Source organism: Mirounga leonina, unplaced genomic scaffold (assembly GCF_011800145.1).
Source record: "Mirounga leonina isolate KUSES-001 unplaced genomic scaffold, KU_Mleo_1.0 Mir_151, whole genome shotgun sequence".
Classification (NCBI taxonomy): domain Eukaryota; kingdom Metazoa; phylum Chordata; class Mammalia; order Carnivora; family Phocidae; genus Mirounga; species Mirounga leonina.
Window position 1 is genome coordinate 68,657,519 of NW_023270377.1, and position 20,479 is coordinate 68,677,997.

General features: G+C 34.7%; 1 protein-coding gene across 1 annotated transcript in view; it reads right to left on the reverse strand.

Moving 5' to 3' along the window:
- PSMD14 (proteasome 26S subunit, non-ATPase 14) overlaps positions 1–20,479 on the reverse strand; it is a 103,972-nt gene that overhangs the window by 15,690 nt on the left and 67,803 nt on the right. Inside the window, exons 8-9 of the mRNA XM_035007907.1 lie at positions 8,818–8,925; positions 1,797–1,871 (exon numbers count right to left, since the gene is read on the reverse strand). Coding sequence (XP_034863798.1) covers positions 1,797–1,871; positions 8,818–8,925 — 183 coding nt within the window. The remainder of the gene's footprint in view (positions 1–1,796; positions 1,872–8,817; positions 8,926–20,479) is intronic.

The window sequence follows — 20,479 nt, forward strand, 5'->3', positions numbered from 1 at the left end:
GATAAAATATTTACATATGTGAATAAAGTGTTCAGTTTGTATCTGACTGGTGCTCTTTTTCATGGCCTGTACCTATTCTATAAAAATTAAAAATAAGTGTTGAAAATATACTTCAAGCTATCAACTAAATCTACCACAGCAGATACAAACTTTGGGACACAGGCAAGCAGCTGAAGAAAGATTTATGGCTCTGTGTCTCCCCTTGGGTCAGGGAAGAACTGGCACCTGCAGCCCCTCACTCATCAGCATGCTCAAGCACACAGGTCCTTTGGGTGAGTTGACTGGTAGCTTTGACCTTTTAAAACAATGGTTTATAAAACTTAACAAAACAGAATTCTTCTTTCAGTGAAAATCTTATATAGCACATCTTTCCGCACAATATATAAATGACATTAAAAGTGGATGTCATCTGGTTGAAAGTGGAGGCAATATGGACAGCCCAATTCATCCCACTTCCCATTTACCTCATGCACGAGAATTCCCTTCTCAGGCACCTTTGTGAGGAACAGTTTTGATCAGTTAAGTAAGGTTTTATTTACTCCTGATTACTTAGCATGTTTGGACTTGAGAGTCACATACAAACCAAAACTTACTGGCTATCAATAGTACTCAGGGTTCTTAAAAATTATTTTAAGTCTTTCTCAGGGAGAAATACAAGAAGCTAATTTGGAAGATGACTAATTGTAATAGTAAAAAAAAAAAAAAAGGCAGTTCAGATTGTAATTTCAAAAAGCAATAAATAGGCAGACTGAAATATTTGGTATTAGTTGAAATAATCCTAAAATAGTAGAAATAAAAGAATGCTAAGCCACCAAGATGCTAGGTAATTTTTATTTTTTTTTAATTAATTTATTTTTTTTAAAGATTTTATTTATTTATTTGAGACAGAGAGAATGAGAGACAGAGCATGAGAGGGAGGAGGGTCAGAGGGAGAAGCAGACTCCCTACCGAGCAGGGAGCCCGATGCGGGACTCGATCCTGGGACTCCAGCATCATGACCTGAGCCGAAGGCAGTCGCTTAACCAACTGAGCCACCCAGGCGCCCAATGCTAGGTAATTTTTAAAGTAACCAAATTTAAAAATTGCCTAGTATAAAAAAGGGTAAGAATCTAGCTTTAAATATCTGAAAACCTGGGGCGCCTGGGTGGCTCAGTCGTTAAGCGTCTGCCTTTGGCTCAGGTCATGATCCCGGGGTCCTGGGATCGAGCCCCACATCGGGCTCCCTGCTTCGCAGGAAGCCTGCTTCTCCCTCTCCCACTCCCCTTGCTTGTGTTCCCTCTCTCGCTGTCTTTCTCTCTGTGTCAAATAAATAAATAAAATCTTTAAAAACTTTAAAGCTTAAATAAATAAATAAATATCTGAAAACCCTACTGTATTTCCCTTTTGATTCACCTTTCACCATTCACCTATGTAAATAGGGTAATTTTAAGTACTACACAATTATAATCTAATTTATTCCTTTCAAATTTGGAAAAAGTTTCAAAAGGTCATTTTGTTGGAAAAAGATAAATTAATCAGAAAAATCAGAACGAGAAGAAAGATTTTTGTAATTAATCATATACTCAAACAGAAATGTTTGTTACCTACTTATTTTCTTGTTTAGCACCTACCAATAAGGTAAAATGTCTTTCAATATATCCAATAAAATATTCCTGCAATTCATCAGGAATGAAAAAATATTTGAACACATCAATGAACAAGGTCAACAATTCAAATTCAAATATACTATGTAATAGTTCAACTGGTCTGAAAAAGATTTTTTTTTCCCTCTCTCTAAGATAAAAATTTTAACTTACCTTCTGTTCCAGTTCATTTTTCCGGTAGTTAATAGTAATGGAGTAATAGTGTCTGTTTAGTCCATGAATTAAGGCCTATATAAATAAAGGAGTAGATAAAGGACAAATTAATGTTTTGCATGTAAAAAATAAGTTTGAAACTGCTGACATATCCTATAGACAACACCTTTACTATCTTCTCACTAATCAGAATTTTTTCCACTGCACTTGACTTCTCTAAGACAAACAGGCAGATCATAATAAAAATTTAAGCTAATGACATGGCTTTATTAAGAAACAATAACCCTGCCTGTCATGTAATCCATTCACAACTGCTCAAATATCGAACTCTAGCAACAAATGTTCAAATGAGGTTCAGAATGATATTCTGGGGGATCCTCTATCAGCCTAGTAAGACATGAAAGTACAGATACACCTTGGACTTATTTTCAACAAGTATAAAAACAGAAGGGTAAAAGTTTTAGGGTTAGCTCAACTATAAAGATAAAGCTAACCAAAAACACCACTGCACTCTCTAATTACTGGATTTTTACAGTGAAGGCGTTAAGGTGTTGAGGCAGAAGAAGGGCTAGAAAGGAAACATTTAGTGAGTACACAGCATCTGCTTTTCACATTAGGTCTTCTAATCTTTGTAACAACCTGGTAAGGCTGGTTCCATTTGTATTTTGACAGATGAAGAAAATATAACACAAATCTTAATTTGTCCCAGTTTTTATAGCAAGGCAAAGGTGGGATTTGAACCCTAGTATTTTTGACTCCAAAGCCCATGTTTTTTCTACCATAGTATGCCACAATGTGTCTTAGGAAATTCTTGGATTAAGTCTTTATACTTTAAAGGATCAGGATAAAAACAAAGCATGGCCAGTCTTATTTTAAAACTATGCTGGGGCGCCTGGGTGGCTCAGTCGTTAAGCGTCTGCCTTCGGCTCAGGTCATGATCCCAGGGTCCTGGGATCAAGCCCCGCATCAGGCTCCCTGCTCGGCGGGAGGCCTGCTTCTCCCTCTCCCACTCCCCCTGCTTGTGTTCCCTCTCTTGCTGTCTCTGTCAAATAAATAAATAAAATCTTTAAAAATAAATAAATAAAACTATGCTAGCAAAAAAATCATTCTACCAAGTACTAAAGCATTTTAGGTAGTACTATAACAATCCATTCTTATCCTAACATCTGCTATAATAAAATGGTTGATGTACAAAATTAAAGTACTAAGTGTATCTATTAAATCCTTATCCATCTCAATAATCATCAAGAGTAGTGAATTAAATTTCAGTGCTCAGAAATGTGGTGCTGTGCAGATCAACAAATAGAATTAATCAGGGCCTTCCTTAATATGTACTCATATTTATGTAAATTAGGAAGTATATCCCCTGGGTGGAAGAATTAGAAGAAGATGGTACCTAGTCCTTCCGGTGGATAAAGCCTGACTGGAGAGTGGAACTTACACTAGATGTCAGTTGCCAGTTGCCTTCCTCATCGAAGGACCTTTGTGCAATGCCCTGACTACATAATTCTACACAGCAGTTTTAATGCTAGTGACACCTGTGGCCAATAAATGGGCCCACAGTCCACATTTTAAAGATTAACTATACTGCTAAAATATGCAGTTTGGTATCTGAAGGCACTACCTACTTGATTTTTAATGACCTTACTTAGATAAAGGTAGGAAAACTAACACAGGCAGCATGAAAGATGAGCAGGTATAATGATTAAAAAATATGTAAGTTTAAATAAAATGATATCCTCAAGCAGTCTTCCAATTTCACTTACTCACCGGCTGTGTACCCCCAGTACACTCCAAATCACAACTGGCCATATACAGTCCTCCTTCCACATGAGCCCAAAAAACACAGCCTCAGTGAACAATAAATTCTTTCAAATTAACCAATTTAGTCAACAAGTTGAGGCAGCATATGCCAAATAGAAGATCAGTTTTACCAAGAGGGAGAACCAACCTTTTGTAGGGGTCAAATTGCAAATTAAACAGAATATACTAGCAAATGGCATAGTATGTCAGGCAGAAAAAGGAGAAATATAGCTAGGAAATTTCTTAAAACATCATTACTTAACTTTTTAATTTACACTTAACAAACATATAATGGACTTAGGAAAATTTAGGCAATTCTTCATTAAATCAGGATATGTTCCCCAAACTCATTCATTAATTGGCTATTTAAAATCTACAAGAGTTTCTCATAGAAGCATTCTTATAGTTTGATTCAATTCTATAATATTATATACTGTAAGCTAAATAAGCTTTCAGTGGCTGATCTGGGATCAGCACTTTTTTACAGCACTGTTTCTAGGACAATACGTTTTGAATTTACCAACAGCAGTGAGCTTATTTATTTGCTTCTTGTATATCCTGACCCTTGTTTTCTTTGCTCAAACCTTGCCAACCTTTCAAGAAGGAAGTTCTGCCTAGGTTGGAACTCATTATCAGTCTAAGGGGCTATCTATTCTAGATAAAGAATGGTTTGGAGGACCATAGACAAAGGGGAGTTTTGAGATCCCGCTGATTAACTTCCTGGTTATTTCTAAGCTGCTTTAGTTAATCTTTAGAGTAGAGCTTCATAATTTTATTAGTATGACAAATTCAAAACAAATATATAGGGGCGCCTGGGTGGCTCAGATGGTTAAGCGTCTGCCTTCAGCTCGGGTCATGATCCCAGGGTCCTAGGATCGAGCCCCACGTCCGGCTCCTGGCTCAGCAGGGAGCCTGCTTCTCCCTCTCCCTCTGCCTCTCCCCCTGCTCAAGCTCTCTCTCTCTGTATCTCTGTGTCTCGAATGAATAAATAAAATCATTTAAAAAAAAAAAAACCAATACATAATCATTACAGTGCAATCAACTTCAAAATCAACCACCATTTGAATTATTTATATTTCTGTATTTGTTCATTCATGTGATTTACAGAACTTGAGTATTATAAATATCTTTGGGAGACTCGATACCTAATCCCAAAGAATGTTCAAGACTGTCTAAGCCACTAGAGCATAAATAATAGTGAGAAGGAAAAGCAATAAGCTTAGAACTGTAGTGATATATAAGCAAAGGTGGCAGAAACTATGGAATAAACATATAAGCAGTTTATGAGAGGCAGTCAGCTATCAAGTTGGAATGAATTGTGTAAGACGGTATTTTATGTAAAGGGATTGTTGATAACAGATCCTAAAATAGGATCCTTTACTTAAATGGCTTCCTATATAATGCCTGTGTCAAATAACTACAAACAACTAAAACCTATCCTCATTATACTTCACTGACACTGCCCAGACCACTGAGAAGTGGTTAAAGTTATATATCCATATACTCACTGCTATGGAAAAGCAGGCATATTATAAAATACACAGCTTACGAACTTTATAATAACTTTTTTTTTTTTAAAGATTTTATTTATTTATTTGACAGAGAGATAGAGAGCACAAGTAGGCAGAGAGGCAGGTAGAGGGAGAGGGAGAAGCAGGCTCTCCGCGGAGCAGGGAGCCCGATGCGGGGCTCGATCCCAGGACCCTGGGATCATGACCTGAGCCGAAGGCAGCCGACTAACCGACTGAGCCACCCAGGCGCCCCTAATAATAACTTTTTTAGAGGTTCTTGATAGGTCAAAAAAGTTCCATGCTCTTAAAAAAGGCTTGTTTCGGGGCGCCTGGGTGGCTCAGTCGGTTAAGCATCTGCCTTCGGCTCAGGTCATTATCTCAGGCTCCTGGGGTAGAGCCCCACATCGGGCTCCCTGCTCAGCGGGGAGTCTGCTCCTCCCTCTCCCTCTATGCTCTTCCTCCCTCTCTCTCTCTCTCTTTCAAATAAATAAATAAAATCTTAAAAAAAAAAAAAGGCTTGTTTATTTAGATCCAAAGGTAAGTTTGTTTGCCTTAAATTATTTTACACTGATAAGTGAAAATGTGGAGCTAAATAGTATCAATTAGATATTTTTAAATGAATGGACTTTTCTTTCTATAAGTATAGTAACTCTGAAAAGAAATAAAATGTGTTTTGTTTTTCCCTTAAGAGTAGAGAACTGGGTTGCAAAAGGCAAAAGTAGAAGAGAGTTTCTGCTAAATACCTTTTTGTACACCTTTTGAATTCTGAACCGTATAAATATACCATCTATGCTAAAATTAATTATTTAATTAATTAAGTTCCAAGTATAGTATTAAGAACCAGGAGCCCAGGTTATGAATACCAGTTCCTACACTAACTCACTACAAAGCCTGTGCAAATTAGGAACTTTCTGGGCCTCAGTTCCCTCACCGACAAAATGACCACAATGGTTCCTTCCAGGCCAACTGTTTTATAACTTTCAATAAGTACTGAAAACGATGTTTTTCAAAGAGCTTAACTCTGTTAGACAATGCAATTGTACCCAGGGCTACACTTAGAGGCTCACAGTCCTTGTACAATGTATCTGTGCATCAACAGTTACTAAATTTCCATGCAGTTGACAACCCAATCTTCATACATACTATGGCTCTTAAGGATCTGAAATGCTTTGAACAGTTCTTAAGTGGACTAGTTTAAAATTTTTAGTGACTCAAATAAATGCTTGTTAACCCTCAATCCTATACGTTTGACAATAATGGTAAATGTTTCAAGTACAAAATAATACAAAGTCTCATATATTAAAACAAAAGTCTAGAATGTAAGCATCATACTTCTGCCTCCCTATCAGGACTATTAATGGCTTCCCTTATTTAAAACATGAAAGTTAACATAAACTTTGCCTATTAGTTTTGTCTTGTAGATATTTCCAACATTGTTTTAGTGCTTTAAAAATAACATTTTCTGTAAGTAATATATGTTTCATTGTAGAAAGTTTAAGAAATATGGAAAAGGAAAAACAAGAAAAAGAATTCCATAATCCCACCACCAAAGGTAATAATCACCAACATCTTTGTACAGATAGGCACATTTTATAAAATATGTATTTGCAAAGAGGAGAACTTGTAAATCCTATTTTATAATCTTTTTCTTAACACATTTTAAACTTTCCTCAAATTATTAAACAGTAGTCTATAATATAACCATAATTTCCCCCATTACTATAAGTATAATAGTAAAAAATCAGTGTTAGAAAAGCATTAGTCACCATCAGCGTAAGTGCTGATGGCTGCTGTCAGGTTTCTATCGATACCTACTACTAGAAAGTTGGTTTAGGTGCAAGGCCCCTCTTAACACAAACTAATTTTCCTTCAAAATAAAACCCCTTCAGAAAGGCTTCTGATTCCTGAGTCAAAGATTCTACTAACATATATTAAAATTCTATTATAAATATTACCATTCACCACTTCAGGTTCTTCTGGGCTGCTTTCTTTCTAGCTTGTCTTAAAAAACTAAAATAGTTTTAAGGTGTGGCTTTGTTCTGTTACTTGTTGGCTTGGTCCTATTTAAGTGTTTTAGTATTGAAATTGTCTTAAAACTGTAAAGCACCCAGATAGATGTCATTCTGATGAGCACTATGTAAACTGTGAAATCAATATATTTACAGATTTTAATTAGAAGGCAAAACAAACTAAAATGAAAGGAAAAACAATGATGCTGTAGCTATTATACACTCAGGTCCTTTTAACTTGGGTTTGGAACTTGCTTTATAAGGTCCACCTTAAGTTACAGACTGTCAGGTAGGACTAAAAAATACAAACTGGACTACTGTAGGGAAAAAAAACAGATTTTAATATTGATTTTACTCAATTTATAAAGTTAAAAAGCAGGGTTTACATTTAAAAGATGAAATCGGCAACAGGTGGCTACTGACTTGCAATTAGTAAAAACTTCTGGTAGAAATATACCACGTAGTAATCACAATGATCTTGGATTGTGAGATGCTACTTAACCTTTGGCAAAAAAAAAAAAAGAAAAATAATAATAATAATAATGAAGCAGTATGATACTATGGGGGTTTATAAGAAAGGTCATTATCACAGGCTAAACAGGTCCAATAATATATTCTCCTGGAACATACAAGCATGGGCTTGTCTGTACCCAATCAAAAACACTGGTAGCTTATTTCATACTCATTAAACTTTGCAGTTTTCCCTGACTTGTAAAACAATCTTATTCAAAAGCAACACACCTCAATCCTTTGAAACAAAACGTTTCACTTTGACGAAGATTTCAGATGAGTGACTGCTGCAAAAGTAAGTGTCTAAAGGTGTAAAGTTAATCAGAGTGCAACCCAGGCTTAACCATGGTTAACTGTCAAAGCCACAACTCCCCAAAGACAATCATATGACAGAGCCAGGTTTCAGAAGGCGAGAAGCAATAGCTACTATAATGTCTTTGTCCTATGTGTTCTATGGTATTTCTGTCCATTTAATTAATCTTCAGAGAAGCAATTAACTATATAGACACAGGTTGTGGTGCATTTAAAAACACATTTAAAATAATCTTTGCAGACAATAAAGATTTGTGTAACAACAATGAGACGTGAATGATACAAAAAAAAAATCACTCAGGAGGATATTAAATGCCTGCATAACTGTAATAATGGTGGTTGACATTATTAGAACAAGATATAAATGAATCAAAAGTAATAATATAGATATGTTTTGTAGGATTTGTTTTAAATGTGGAGAGTAAACAAAAAAAAAGGCAGAAAGTTTGAAGTACCATTTAAAAGGAATTGTTTCTGTCTCTTAAAGTATATCAATTTTCCCATTTTTAATGCTGAGAAATGTCTACTACCCAATCAGTAATGATACCCCTAATGCACTCTACCCAAAACTTGTATCAGTGCTCTACTACAATGTTAACCATGCAAAGCCATAAGTTACTCTTAAGAGAAAGACTCTACTGTGCTTCCAAAAAGAGTATCCCCAAACTTTGTTAGGTAAGTTTAAAGACTCCATTAAAAACGGACTCATAAATGAGCAAATCTAATTTTTCAAGTGTTTCCATAATCTTCTGAAGCACAAGAAAAATTAATTGCAAACAAATTAAAACGCTAAGTATTAGATCGTAAAATGGCCATTTATAATAGGTTTTTAAAATATAAAACAGAGTTTAACACATTATCAAATACAGGCATTACCTGGATAGATGGCTTGTTTAAATGACCCAGATTTGAGGTTGTTTGTCTTGGTTCATGTCCTAAGACCATCATATTAGCATTGATCAATCTGAAGGCATCAATAACAACCTGTAAAAATAAGGTGTCAGGTCAATTCTTTTTAAAAAGCAAGTGATGATAGCAAGCAACAGTGGACAGGCATGATCAACTTGCATCTGTTTCTGGCCTATTTCCAGAAAATCATTTAATTATAATATTAATAAAAAAGAGCCTCCTGCTGACTGTGCCATCAGCACACCACCCTCTATCTTGTAATGTAAGGTGACACCAATTATTGCAATTTTCATGAAGCAGTAAAGAAAAATACTAACTTTGCATCTTTATTATTGAAATACGTCATTACTAAACTTACACACCAAACAGCCTCCATTGGTGTGCATATGTTTGTCACCTAAATTTTACCTAATCAAAATGAATGACAAAGAGAAACTAAAACTGAAAGTGAGCACAAGCTAAGGGACCACATGTAAAGCCCAGCCCTGTCACATCAATTATACTACCACAGTACTTGAAATGACAACAAAATTACAGCCAGCAAGGCACTTGCTCCACGTATTCTCTTCTAGTCAGATACCTTTTACTTCTTGTGACTATAAAAGACTTTATACCTTGTCTGATGGCCTTAAATATCCAAGCCACTGTCAAGAATAGGAGGCAAACACAAGAAAACCAAGGTCATCTGTGCTTTAAGCCAGGAACATAGTATAGACTGAGATGGCCGTAAGTTCATAGTAAAGAAGTAACGATAGGTATCATCTTTTTCTAAGTGTATTCAACATTTCTGTATAAAAAGAGTTCAAATTCTTATATGATACAGTATCATCTGTTAGCTCTTATATATTAAGAGATTTAACAAGAATCACATATTATCCAAACACCTTTTTCTGTTCATTATCACGGATTTGAAAAGAACTCGTTAAAGCTTTTAAAATGCTGTGAAGTTTTATGTAAAGCGCTGGGACTTTAAGACAGATGCTTCTTTCTGGGAAATTAAATCAATTACCTAGAGAATAAACTCAATACCTCTGTCACATAAAAAAATCTTAAAGCAGGATAATACATTTTTCTAGATTTGCCATAAAAGTGCTTTAACTGAGATTTATTAACATTATAAAAGCTACCATCAACTAGACTTCCCCATTTCCATATAGTTTGAGTACAGCTGAGTAAGTATAATTTAGTAAGAGGTAGAAAATCAAATTTATTTTCAAGCCAAATGAAATCTAATCAAGTTTTAAAAGTCTGTATTAAGTATGTATACATGTTGTATACTAAAGAACAAGATCTAAAGAAAGAAAAAAAGTCACCCTTTCTAAAAGGCTACCACAAAGGGTCAAACAGTACAAAGAATACAAACTTAGACCTAAAGCATTACAAGTGTCCACTCTGGCAGGCCAAAAAAATCAACTTTGAAATTTTGCTTTTATTTCTAACAGTTTGAATTTCCCCAGAGTCCTCTTGCCTCAAATAAAACCAAGTATTCCCAGAACATACATGATTTAATAGTTTGTGAAAACTCCTTTTTCTTTTTATACAGTTACTGTAATTCAGACTTAACTTTCATATTTATATATAAATAATATGGCCTGGGTTAATACTTCTTGCTTATACTTACATTTTTTGTCATTTATTTTCATAAAACAATAATAAAGGTACTAATATCAGACATGCTTTAATCAGATATTATCATAAATAATTTCAAACACTTGTTTAAAAAATACAGAAGTAAAATTTTCTACTAAAAAGCACCCTAAAATAAAATTAAAATGTAAGCAAAAGGAGAAGTGACCATTTTAATAGATGTACTTAAATGAATGCAGGATTAAGAACCGCCACCATTTAAAGATTGAGGTAAATTTAAGAGTAAAGCATCATTTTGGCCTTATTATTCTTAGAATACTTTGATTCCATTTTAAGATTTCAGTAAAATCTGGGCGCCTGGGTGGCTCAGCTGGTTAAGCGACTGCCTTCGGCTCAAGTCATGATCCCAGGATCCTGGGATCGAGTCCCACATCAGGCTCCCCCTGCTCTGCAGGGAGCCTGCTTCTCCCTCTGCCTCTGCCTGCCACTCCCCCTGCTCGTGCTCTCTCTCTCATAAATAAATAAATTCTTAAAAAAAATTTTTTTTTCAGTAAAATCATTTGTAGGAAAAAAACCAGTCCTACAAAACTATGAAAATTCCATCATATATCACAACAAAATGCCTATATATTGTCTTATACTGAACACTTTCATACTAAAACAGCAGGTAGCTATTTTACATGCAAAAATCTCCATTATATTTCTCTGGAATATTATAAGCAGGTGTGAAACTTCATAAAAAGGAAATGAAATACCAGCTAAGTAGGTATTATGATCAGTTAGAAACCTATCTAAAACAAAAAAATTAAATTCTATTAAAAAATGAGAAAAAATTTAAAAATATACTGTTCAACTAATAAATGATGGCCTATGTGAAATAACATGCTTAGATTGACAATTCCTCAGTAGCGATATGATAGCCAATAGAAAAGAATACTTTAACTACACCAAGATTAAAGGAATTTGCTGCCATTGCTATAGCAACTGTCTTAAGGAAACTAACATGTTCAACAACCTGCAGACCAAAATTAGATTTAGTACGCAATAAAAATATAAATATGGCAATATAGTCTACATTTTAATTTCTGTACAATTTTATAATTGCCTTTTGCACTGTGAGAATAAGTGGGTTCCTCCTTTAGAGCAACTTATCAAAATAGACTCATTAATGTCCAGTGCACTAATGAGCAATGCGTGAAGAAGGTGTTAATTATGCCACAGTAAGATTCAAGAAAAAGCCCTGGTGAGCACTTGGAGGTGTGTATAAGCTGAAGGCGTTTCTCCATGTTTATGTATTTACAGCATGATGCAACAGAATGACAGTGAAGTGGTCACTCCACAGATAAGAAAGGAAATCTTAGATACAATATACTGCACAAAGAACCCCCAAAGATTAATTAAGGTATGGGGAAGGGGACAGGGGAAAGAATCCATTTCTGAAGCTATATGAATTTTCTAAACAGTTTGTTTTAAAGTATACATACATTAAACCAGTCCAGTTTATAGCTTATAAATCCAAACAGTAATTTAGCCAAAAACTTTGCACAAAAACTACCTCATTAATATGTAGTAACGAAAACTTCCAAACAAAAGTATAAAGAATATTTTCAGGAATGTGATGCTAGACTTTTGTAATTCCTTTCCATGCTGAACTCCTATATACCATACTGAATCTCAATCCACCAGCCTGACCATTTAATTTTTTCTGGTATAAGTGCCTTGAGACTTTTCAGAGGTCACTGCAACAGTAGACAGCTTATAACAAAACCATTAGCAGTTTGGCTAGCTTAGGGAAACCTCTTACTTTCCTTTTTTGTTTATTATCACTGCATGAATCTGCAGCATATGATAGTTTATAATTTCTCAGGCTTGTTAAATTCATGTTAAAGGTCTGTTTTCTTGTTGAATAAATTTTGTTCATATAATGCTGCCTATTTCATACACTCAGTCTTTAATAGCACCTTTGGTCTATGCGCAACTCACAGATCAAAACAGAGGACTAAAATAGGGGTTGATGATGCTATTTACATGTGTGATTCCTGCTGTCTTCTTGTTAGTAGCTTTAATATAATAGAAGACCTTGTCTGTTTTGTAATTAACACATCTTTACTGGAGAGATATTTGGAAGTGATTGCTGTGAATATACTGGTTAGTAAAATAAACACAATCACACACCACTTTCTGTTATCAGACAAATTTGTGAATTGTACACATTATACTCCAGATCAACAAACTGTGATATAACAGCCAAGTAGAAGACACATATTTATATAACCCTTTATTTTTCTGAAAATATGTATTCACTCTGACCTTGCAAATATAATTAGCTTGTGGGATGTGCAGATTTCAGTACCATGGTTGCTTTACTAATTGCAACTCTTGGAAATAGATACTAAATATTTGGAAGCTGCCAATACAAAATAAAAACTGCATCTTTTTTGTACATCTGTCTTAGCTTATAAAAGCAAAATAGTTTTAAAAACAATACTGTGTTCCATATTTATTCCAAGCACACCCAAGGGTCAAGAACCTATCATTTCATTTTAATAACGAATCTGGTTTAGGACTCAAAACTGCAATTATTTTCAAATTCAGTTTAATCCATAATTTTTTTGGCTTCTTTCATGCGTATAGTACAGTTTACCCAATATGCTATTTATTTTCAAATTCATATTTTCATATCAACTGCTAGGTCACTGAGAGACTAGACTAAATTTCTAAAGCATCAATCTAGGTTTCCCAATTTCTCCATTCAAAGGAGGCTATATTGTAAAGCTCCTAAAATTACTTTAATACAAAGGTGTTAGAAAGAAAAATGCATACACACTTTTGGCAGTAGTTACTATAATTATCATCTCTCCATCTCTCTCTCTCTCTCTTAATAGTAGTTGCCTCTGGCATTTCCAATTGCACTTATATTGAAGTCAATGACTATGGAAAGTGCTTAGAAATAAAATGAACTGAAATAATTTTTTTAACAAAGCTTGAAAGAAAAATTTTAAGACCTCAAAATCAATTTCAAATATCAAAAAAAGAAAAAAGTTGTAATTCAGTTACCAGTTGTTACATATTTAAAAACATAAAGTCTCTAAATGACTATAAAAAATGTTAGGTGTAGAAAGAAAAGCAGCACTCCATATCAAATACCCTTTATCACCTAGAAATGACCTATTATCAACTGCTTAGGTTGTTTCTAGATTCTTTAAAAATTAAGGGTGCATGTGACCTGGGAAGTACTGCTGGGGTTTGTGACCCTTTCGTTACTTCTGCTGCCATGCACTGCCAAGCATCTATAAGAGAAAAACATCTTCTGTCTCTTGTAAGCCCACAGCATAAAAAATTCAAAGAAATCTTACTTTTTATGCCATTTCCAATGAAAAGCACTAAGAACTAAAACTGACTCATGCCAAATGCATATCACTGAATTGCTGTGATTTCTTAGTCTCGAGTTTGCAACACGGAAATTATTTATAAAATGTCAATTTTAGCTCTGGAAAAGAAATTCCTGTGTGTATGTACATTTTCTTTCTTCATCCTTGGAGAACTGCTTACTGTAGCTAGAGATCTGTAGTACAACTTCAATATACTGGGAGAGAAGGGGGATGGGGTGTAACTAGCATAATGTACTTTTTTTGACAAGTGAAGACATGCATCAAAATTCAAACAGTAAAGCCGCAAGTTCTGAACATGTATGCCTTAATGAAAACAAATGGATCTTTAGAAACTAGTATGGCAAAAGGTAATGAGACATTTTCAGATTCATAAAACTTTATAAAAAGAATATAGTTAAATCATAAAGTTCAGCAGAATTTTTTAGGGTATGCATGTAGTCAGTCTGGTAATAGGTACTTAAATGCTTGAGACACTGGAGTCAGAATCCTGCCTAAGTTACAATTCTGGTTCTACCACTGGCTAGCTCAGCAATCCAGGATAAGTTATTTACGCTCTCAATGTCCCCATTTGCTCATGAATGACACCTCACAAAGTTGGTGATAAGATTAAATAAAATACATGTATACCTGCCACCGTAGTTCTCAGTGTTATTAACGGTGGCAGTCACAGAGTTGCCCAGCTCAGACCTCCGTTCAACAGAAGCTGCTGCAGAGAGCATAGCTGACTCACCACCTCCACATGCTAGACCTTTGGATCTTCTGGGAGTTCACCCCAGGTCATGTTTCCCTTGGGCTACTCCCAGGTAATGACTGGGCAAAGTGGGGGTACTAGAAACTAGCCATTCCTGCCAAACAGAGAAAGGATTCCTCTAAAGGGCAACTTTGTCTCAAGGACTCCCCATCAGTGTGGCTGAAACTTTCTCAGAAACATGCTGTATAGTCTGATACTTGCCCTTATCCTACCTTCCCAATTCTACCGAATTCCCAATTCTACCTTCCCTTTCTCCTTCCATAGGGTCACATCCGTACTGCTGTCCCCTTTATCCATCACAGGTATTTACCCAAATAAATCTCTTGCACAGCTAATCCCATTTGGAACCTGCTTCTTAGAGCACCCCAACTGATCTGGTAAACAGCAGAGTACTGTTACTGCAACAGAGTGTTAAAGTTAGAAAAAAGCTACTCCCAAAACCACATACCCAGACACACGACATATGAAAACATCAATAGAAAATTAGGGAGGGAGCACCTGGCTGGCTCAGGCGGAAGACCATGCAACTCTTAATCTTGGGGTTGTAAGTTCAAGCCCCACACTGGGGATAGAGAGTACTTAAAGAAAATATTTTAAAAAGAAAAGAAAATTAGGGAGCAACACTGAAAAACATCTATTTCCTTAGAAAAATTCCTAAAGTTTTTTTTTTTTACAGTATACAGTTATACCCAATATTATTATCTCTTTTTAAAAGTAACAATATCCCTAGAATCTTGACATTCCTGTAAAACAGGTATTTCTAGACAGTGCCAAATAAACACTAAACTTAAAAACTGAACTAGACTATTTATGAGCTACCAGAGACTATCACCTCTGGGTCACTGGTCTGATACCAACTTAGAATACCAATTCTATCTGGTGGCTACTCACCTAGCCTATATAAAATGAGCAAGTGACTTCAGATTCCTTTCTGGTACACAAACTAAAGCAATACAGTTGGTATGCTTATTGACAGTTCCCCAAAAAGGAAAGAAGGAAACTTTTAGAGACTAAAAGTTAGAGTTCAACCATGTTAACAAGGTGGTAAGGCAGCTGGATAAGGGGAATAAAGGACTTACATACACTGCTTGTGCTTTAACATCATCTTCAAAACAAATGCAAATATAACCTTCAAACTACCATCTCTCAGTAGGCAAGGTCATTTTTGCAAGAAAAATATGTAAAAGTTAATACTTGGTTGTGCATCACTTATATTTATTTACTGAGCTTATTAATTAAATATTGTACAGAAATTATCTTGTGTAAGCCTCTGAACAACCAAGAGGCAGGTATTAATATTCATAATTTATGGATGAGAAAATGGAGGCTCAGAGAACTTGGATAAATTAAATGACACAACCAGCAAAGTGATACCACTGATTTGTACATACACAGCATGCCAAAGCTAGTACTCTTCATCACCAAGCTATTTGATGTAACACTTTCTCTAACACAAAAGCAAGAAAAGACTACTATTAGATTCAGTTACTTGACAGCAAGGTTTGCGTCTTATTTGCCATCAAATATCCATTCCCCAGCAGAGTACCTGGCACACATAATGTTACAGAATAAATATCTATTAAATCAAGAGCTCCAAAGAAAGCATTTTATATAAAGTTTTACCATTCATGTTTATTTTTCCTTCAAAAAGGGGGGGGGCATTTGTTTTCTATAAAAATCTAATAACTAGCTTTACAAAATATATACTTACCATTTCTTTATCACTGATCAGTTCTGAATTCATAAAATACTTACCCATTGCATACTGAACTGAAAAACCCCAAACATCACAAAGCACTGATCTCTGTTTAGTCTAGAATAAAAACTTAATCCAGTAAAGCAATTTGAAATGTAAAAAGTGGCAGTGGGTAGCTATTCACCAGCTTACTAGTACTTACAATAATCAACTATGACCTACAAGAATATTTAGCACAATAATCAATCCTAACTTATTTAGGAAATTACAATGATAAGAACATATTAAACTTATTAAAATATATGGGCTCTGGAAAGGCTTCTTATACAATGTCACAGTTTGCATTTGCTGGTACAATACTGGCATTAACAACAAGGAGTAGATCTTGTTCTTTATGTCTCCAGTGTATGCCTGTGACACAGTAGTGATCAGTAAGTATCTGGGGAATGATCAAGCATCATTAGATTGGGGAAAGAAAAGTATTTCCGAATCAAAAGTCAATAATATTTTTATAGGTAATGGGAAGAGTTTTAAAGGTTTTCCTTTATCTTTACTGAAACAGCTCAATTTGAACTAATTTGAAACAGGTTTATATCACTCAAAATACATAGCAAGTACTAAACAATAATAAAATAGCTCAAAGACTACATTATTAACACAGAAACTATAAATTAAAAGAACGATAGTTCTATATAAGATTTATGTTTCTTAGAACCTTAAACATAAAATTGCTTTAACATTCCTAGCTGACAATTTCTGATAATAAGAGTGTAAAACAGGAAGCAAACAAAAGATAATATAGTAACTAAACTTGTTCCAAGAGTTGGATGGGTATGCTCACAGAGCTATATTAGGAGTGGAAATAGAATTTTTATGTGTCCTATTTTCTATTTTTCTCTTGCAATCTGGAAAACTAGATGAAGAAAAGGTGTGTGTATGTGTATACAATTTGAGAGTAGGACTATCCAGCCCTAACTGACCCTTATGGGATACTGATCAAAAGAAAATCTTATGGACAACAGGTATTCTAAATATCTTTCACTACCTTAGATACCCCACTGAACGCTCCCAGTCTTGTCTGATCTCGGAAGCTAAGCAGGGTGGGGCCTGGTTAGTCCTTGGATGGGAGACATTAATCACCTCAAAGGCCAGAATTTTAATGTATGTATTTTTCTCTCCATCAGCATGTCCTAGAGAAATATGTTAGAAAAATAGTTAAGTGTTCAGTAAAAAAAAAAAAAAATCAGCTGATTCAGAAGAGTATTCTTAAATTAGGAGGTACAAAATACAAGGGAAAGTTTTCATTTCTTTTGTAGTCATCACCCTTACCTTCTTAAAGTGAGCAACACAGTTACAGACTTGTTCTTAATAAAATTCTCAGAAATATTCATATTCTAGGGGCAACCTGGGTGGCTCAGTCATTAAGCATCTGCCTTCAGCTCAGGTCATGATCCCAGGGTCCTGGGATCATGCCCCGCATCAGGCTTCCTGCTCGGCGGGAAGCCTGCTTCTCCCTCTCCCACTCCCCCTGCTGGTGTTCCCTCTCTAGCTGTGTCTCTGTCAAATGAATAAATAAAATCTTAAAAAAAAAAAAATTCATATTCTATATTTAAAAATATGCTAGTTGTTAATGTATTTAATAGCAATTAATTTATTTTTAAAAAAATATTTTATTTATTTATTTGAGATACAGAGTGAGAAAGAGCGCACAAGCCAGGAAACAGAGGGAGGGAGAAACGGGCTCCCCACTGAGCAGGGAGCCCAGCGCAGGGTCCTGGGATCATGACCTAAGCTGAAGGCAGATGCTTAACTGACTGAGCCACTCAGGGGCCCCTAAGTAGCAATTAATTTAATCTTGAGAATAAAATGTTTATTGCACATCTCCTATATGGCACGGGCACTCTACTCACGACGTATCACTTCATAATACCAGGATATAGGTACCAAAAGCCCTGTTTTATAGATGAGAAAAATGAAGCTCAAGATTAGATAACTTGCTCAAAGTCATACTATAAGAGATAAAGAGATAAGAAGGGGATTCGACTGCAGCCCTGATCCCAAAGCCTGTGCTCTTCATTCCTCTATGCCCTGCCTTTATGATACGTATTTTTTAACAATAAGAAGAAAAAGCTAAAACAAAACTATTTTTGAGTAGTTTATAAAATCTCCACCACCTTAAAGCTTCTAATACAAAACTTTTGGATAAGTAAAATATTTGCCCCCCATTTACCCTGAAAAAGATAAAATCTTACAAATCCCTGAAAAGGTAATCTCATAATATTCATTCCCTAATCCTTTCCTCCTATATTTGCATTTACTTTTCAAAGCCCCATTTTTTTTATAAAATGCTGAATAAAGACAACAATAACAACATCCAAAACTACTCATTTTAGATTCTAAAATATCTGTGAAAAAAGCATGAACAAAGAGTTAAGTAAGTATACCACCTGGAATAGAATTATTTCTACATTCTTTCCCAGAAGGATAAACTTCTCTTTTCTGAGTGATGTCCTGCCTATCAAAGCTCAGTCCAAGCTTCACTTACTTTGTGCAGCCATACCAATTTCTCTCTTCTTCCAATTTGCATTTACTATGTCTGTTACACAATTACTACTTTATTGCAAATTGGCACATACAAGGTTCTGAATAAGTATTTGTTGAATTATTTCTCTAGCAACCAATTTAATACTTAGTTATAGAAACAAAGCAGTATCAGTGGTAATTTGTATTCTATCAATATGCAATGCAGGATTATCAGCATATAATTGGCAAAATGTTATCTGGCTCACTAGATATATGTTATCTGGCATACACTAAATGTATATGACTTAACTTCTCAAAATGACAAAGACTGGCTTTTTATCTATTTTATACACCAGAATCATTAGCACACAGAAACATGAGATGTACTTAAGAAATACCTGCTGATAACTTATTTCTGACCAGACTGAATAAAAATTTCTCAAGAAAATTCAACCAGTGTGAAGATTTATATGGACTAAAGGGTTATTAGTGTTTTTTTTCTTTTAATGTTTTCAAAATAGAGAACAAACACGAAGATTGTTACCAGTTAGCAGGTAACATATGACCATTTTACTGACAGGAATCGTGATAAGAAAATGGGTTCTCAAAAGGAGTAATAGTTGCATGGTAGTTTTATGACTTTGCACAAAGTCATCATTCTTTTTGCCCTAAAGAAGTATAATCATATTATAAGCTAAATTAACTTCTAAATCTGCTGCTGGATCAAGTCCAGCTGTGGGCTGAATAAACAAGATAAAAAACTTTAAGCAAGAGGCTGCAACTTTTCTACTTAAGAACTGAAGCTTAAAATATTTGAATATGTGTATTTTACAAATAAACTAAACAAAATTTTAAAAACTATTTCACTGACAAGTTTAGAGTCAAGCTCATCAGTAATTTCTATAGCTTACTCTCCATTTAAATTATACATGTTTGTAATTTTCCGCCTTTTAAACATTTTTTACATTTACAGGACATTTTTAAACATTTTTTAACATTTACAGGATTATATAATATACAGAGTGCTATGGATTCTTTATCATATAGTATATTTTATTATTTATGTAGGTCTCAACGTTTGGTCCTAGGGATGTCGCAAAAGCTGACAGGAATGAGTCTGTCTAAATTGTTTTTTAAAATTAATACAACAAATACTGTATGAGGAAAATCAATTAATACATAGTAACTACTATAAATAGTACAGTGAACTATTGAGAACTTAGATAAAAAGTGTAGCCCCTTACCCTGACTTACACTGAAGGGAATGGTATCTATCCATATAAGAGAAAGTTTTGCAATGACCTCTGGTACTCATTTTCCAATCCTGAGTTACTCTAATTACATAGTTCGTAATTGTCTAATATTAAAGAGCCAGTAAAACAGCTTGAGCTCTGAAATTTTATAGACCTGATTTGTATCCTTGTTCTGCTGCTTAATAATGCTATAATTTTGGGCAAAGTAATCTCTTTGACCCTAATTTGTTTTACCATTTCATTGATTAAATGGAGTAATAATGGAATCTCCAGAATTACTAAAGAATACATGAGACAAGTTGAAATATTTATCACCACAATACCTGGCACACAGCAGTAATTCCATAAAGATACAATCAAGTCACTATAAAAGGAAATCAAACATTATGAATTAATGAGATTCTAAAGATTCAGTGCTTACCTAATC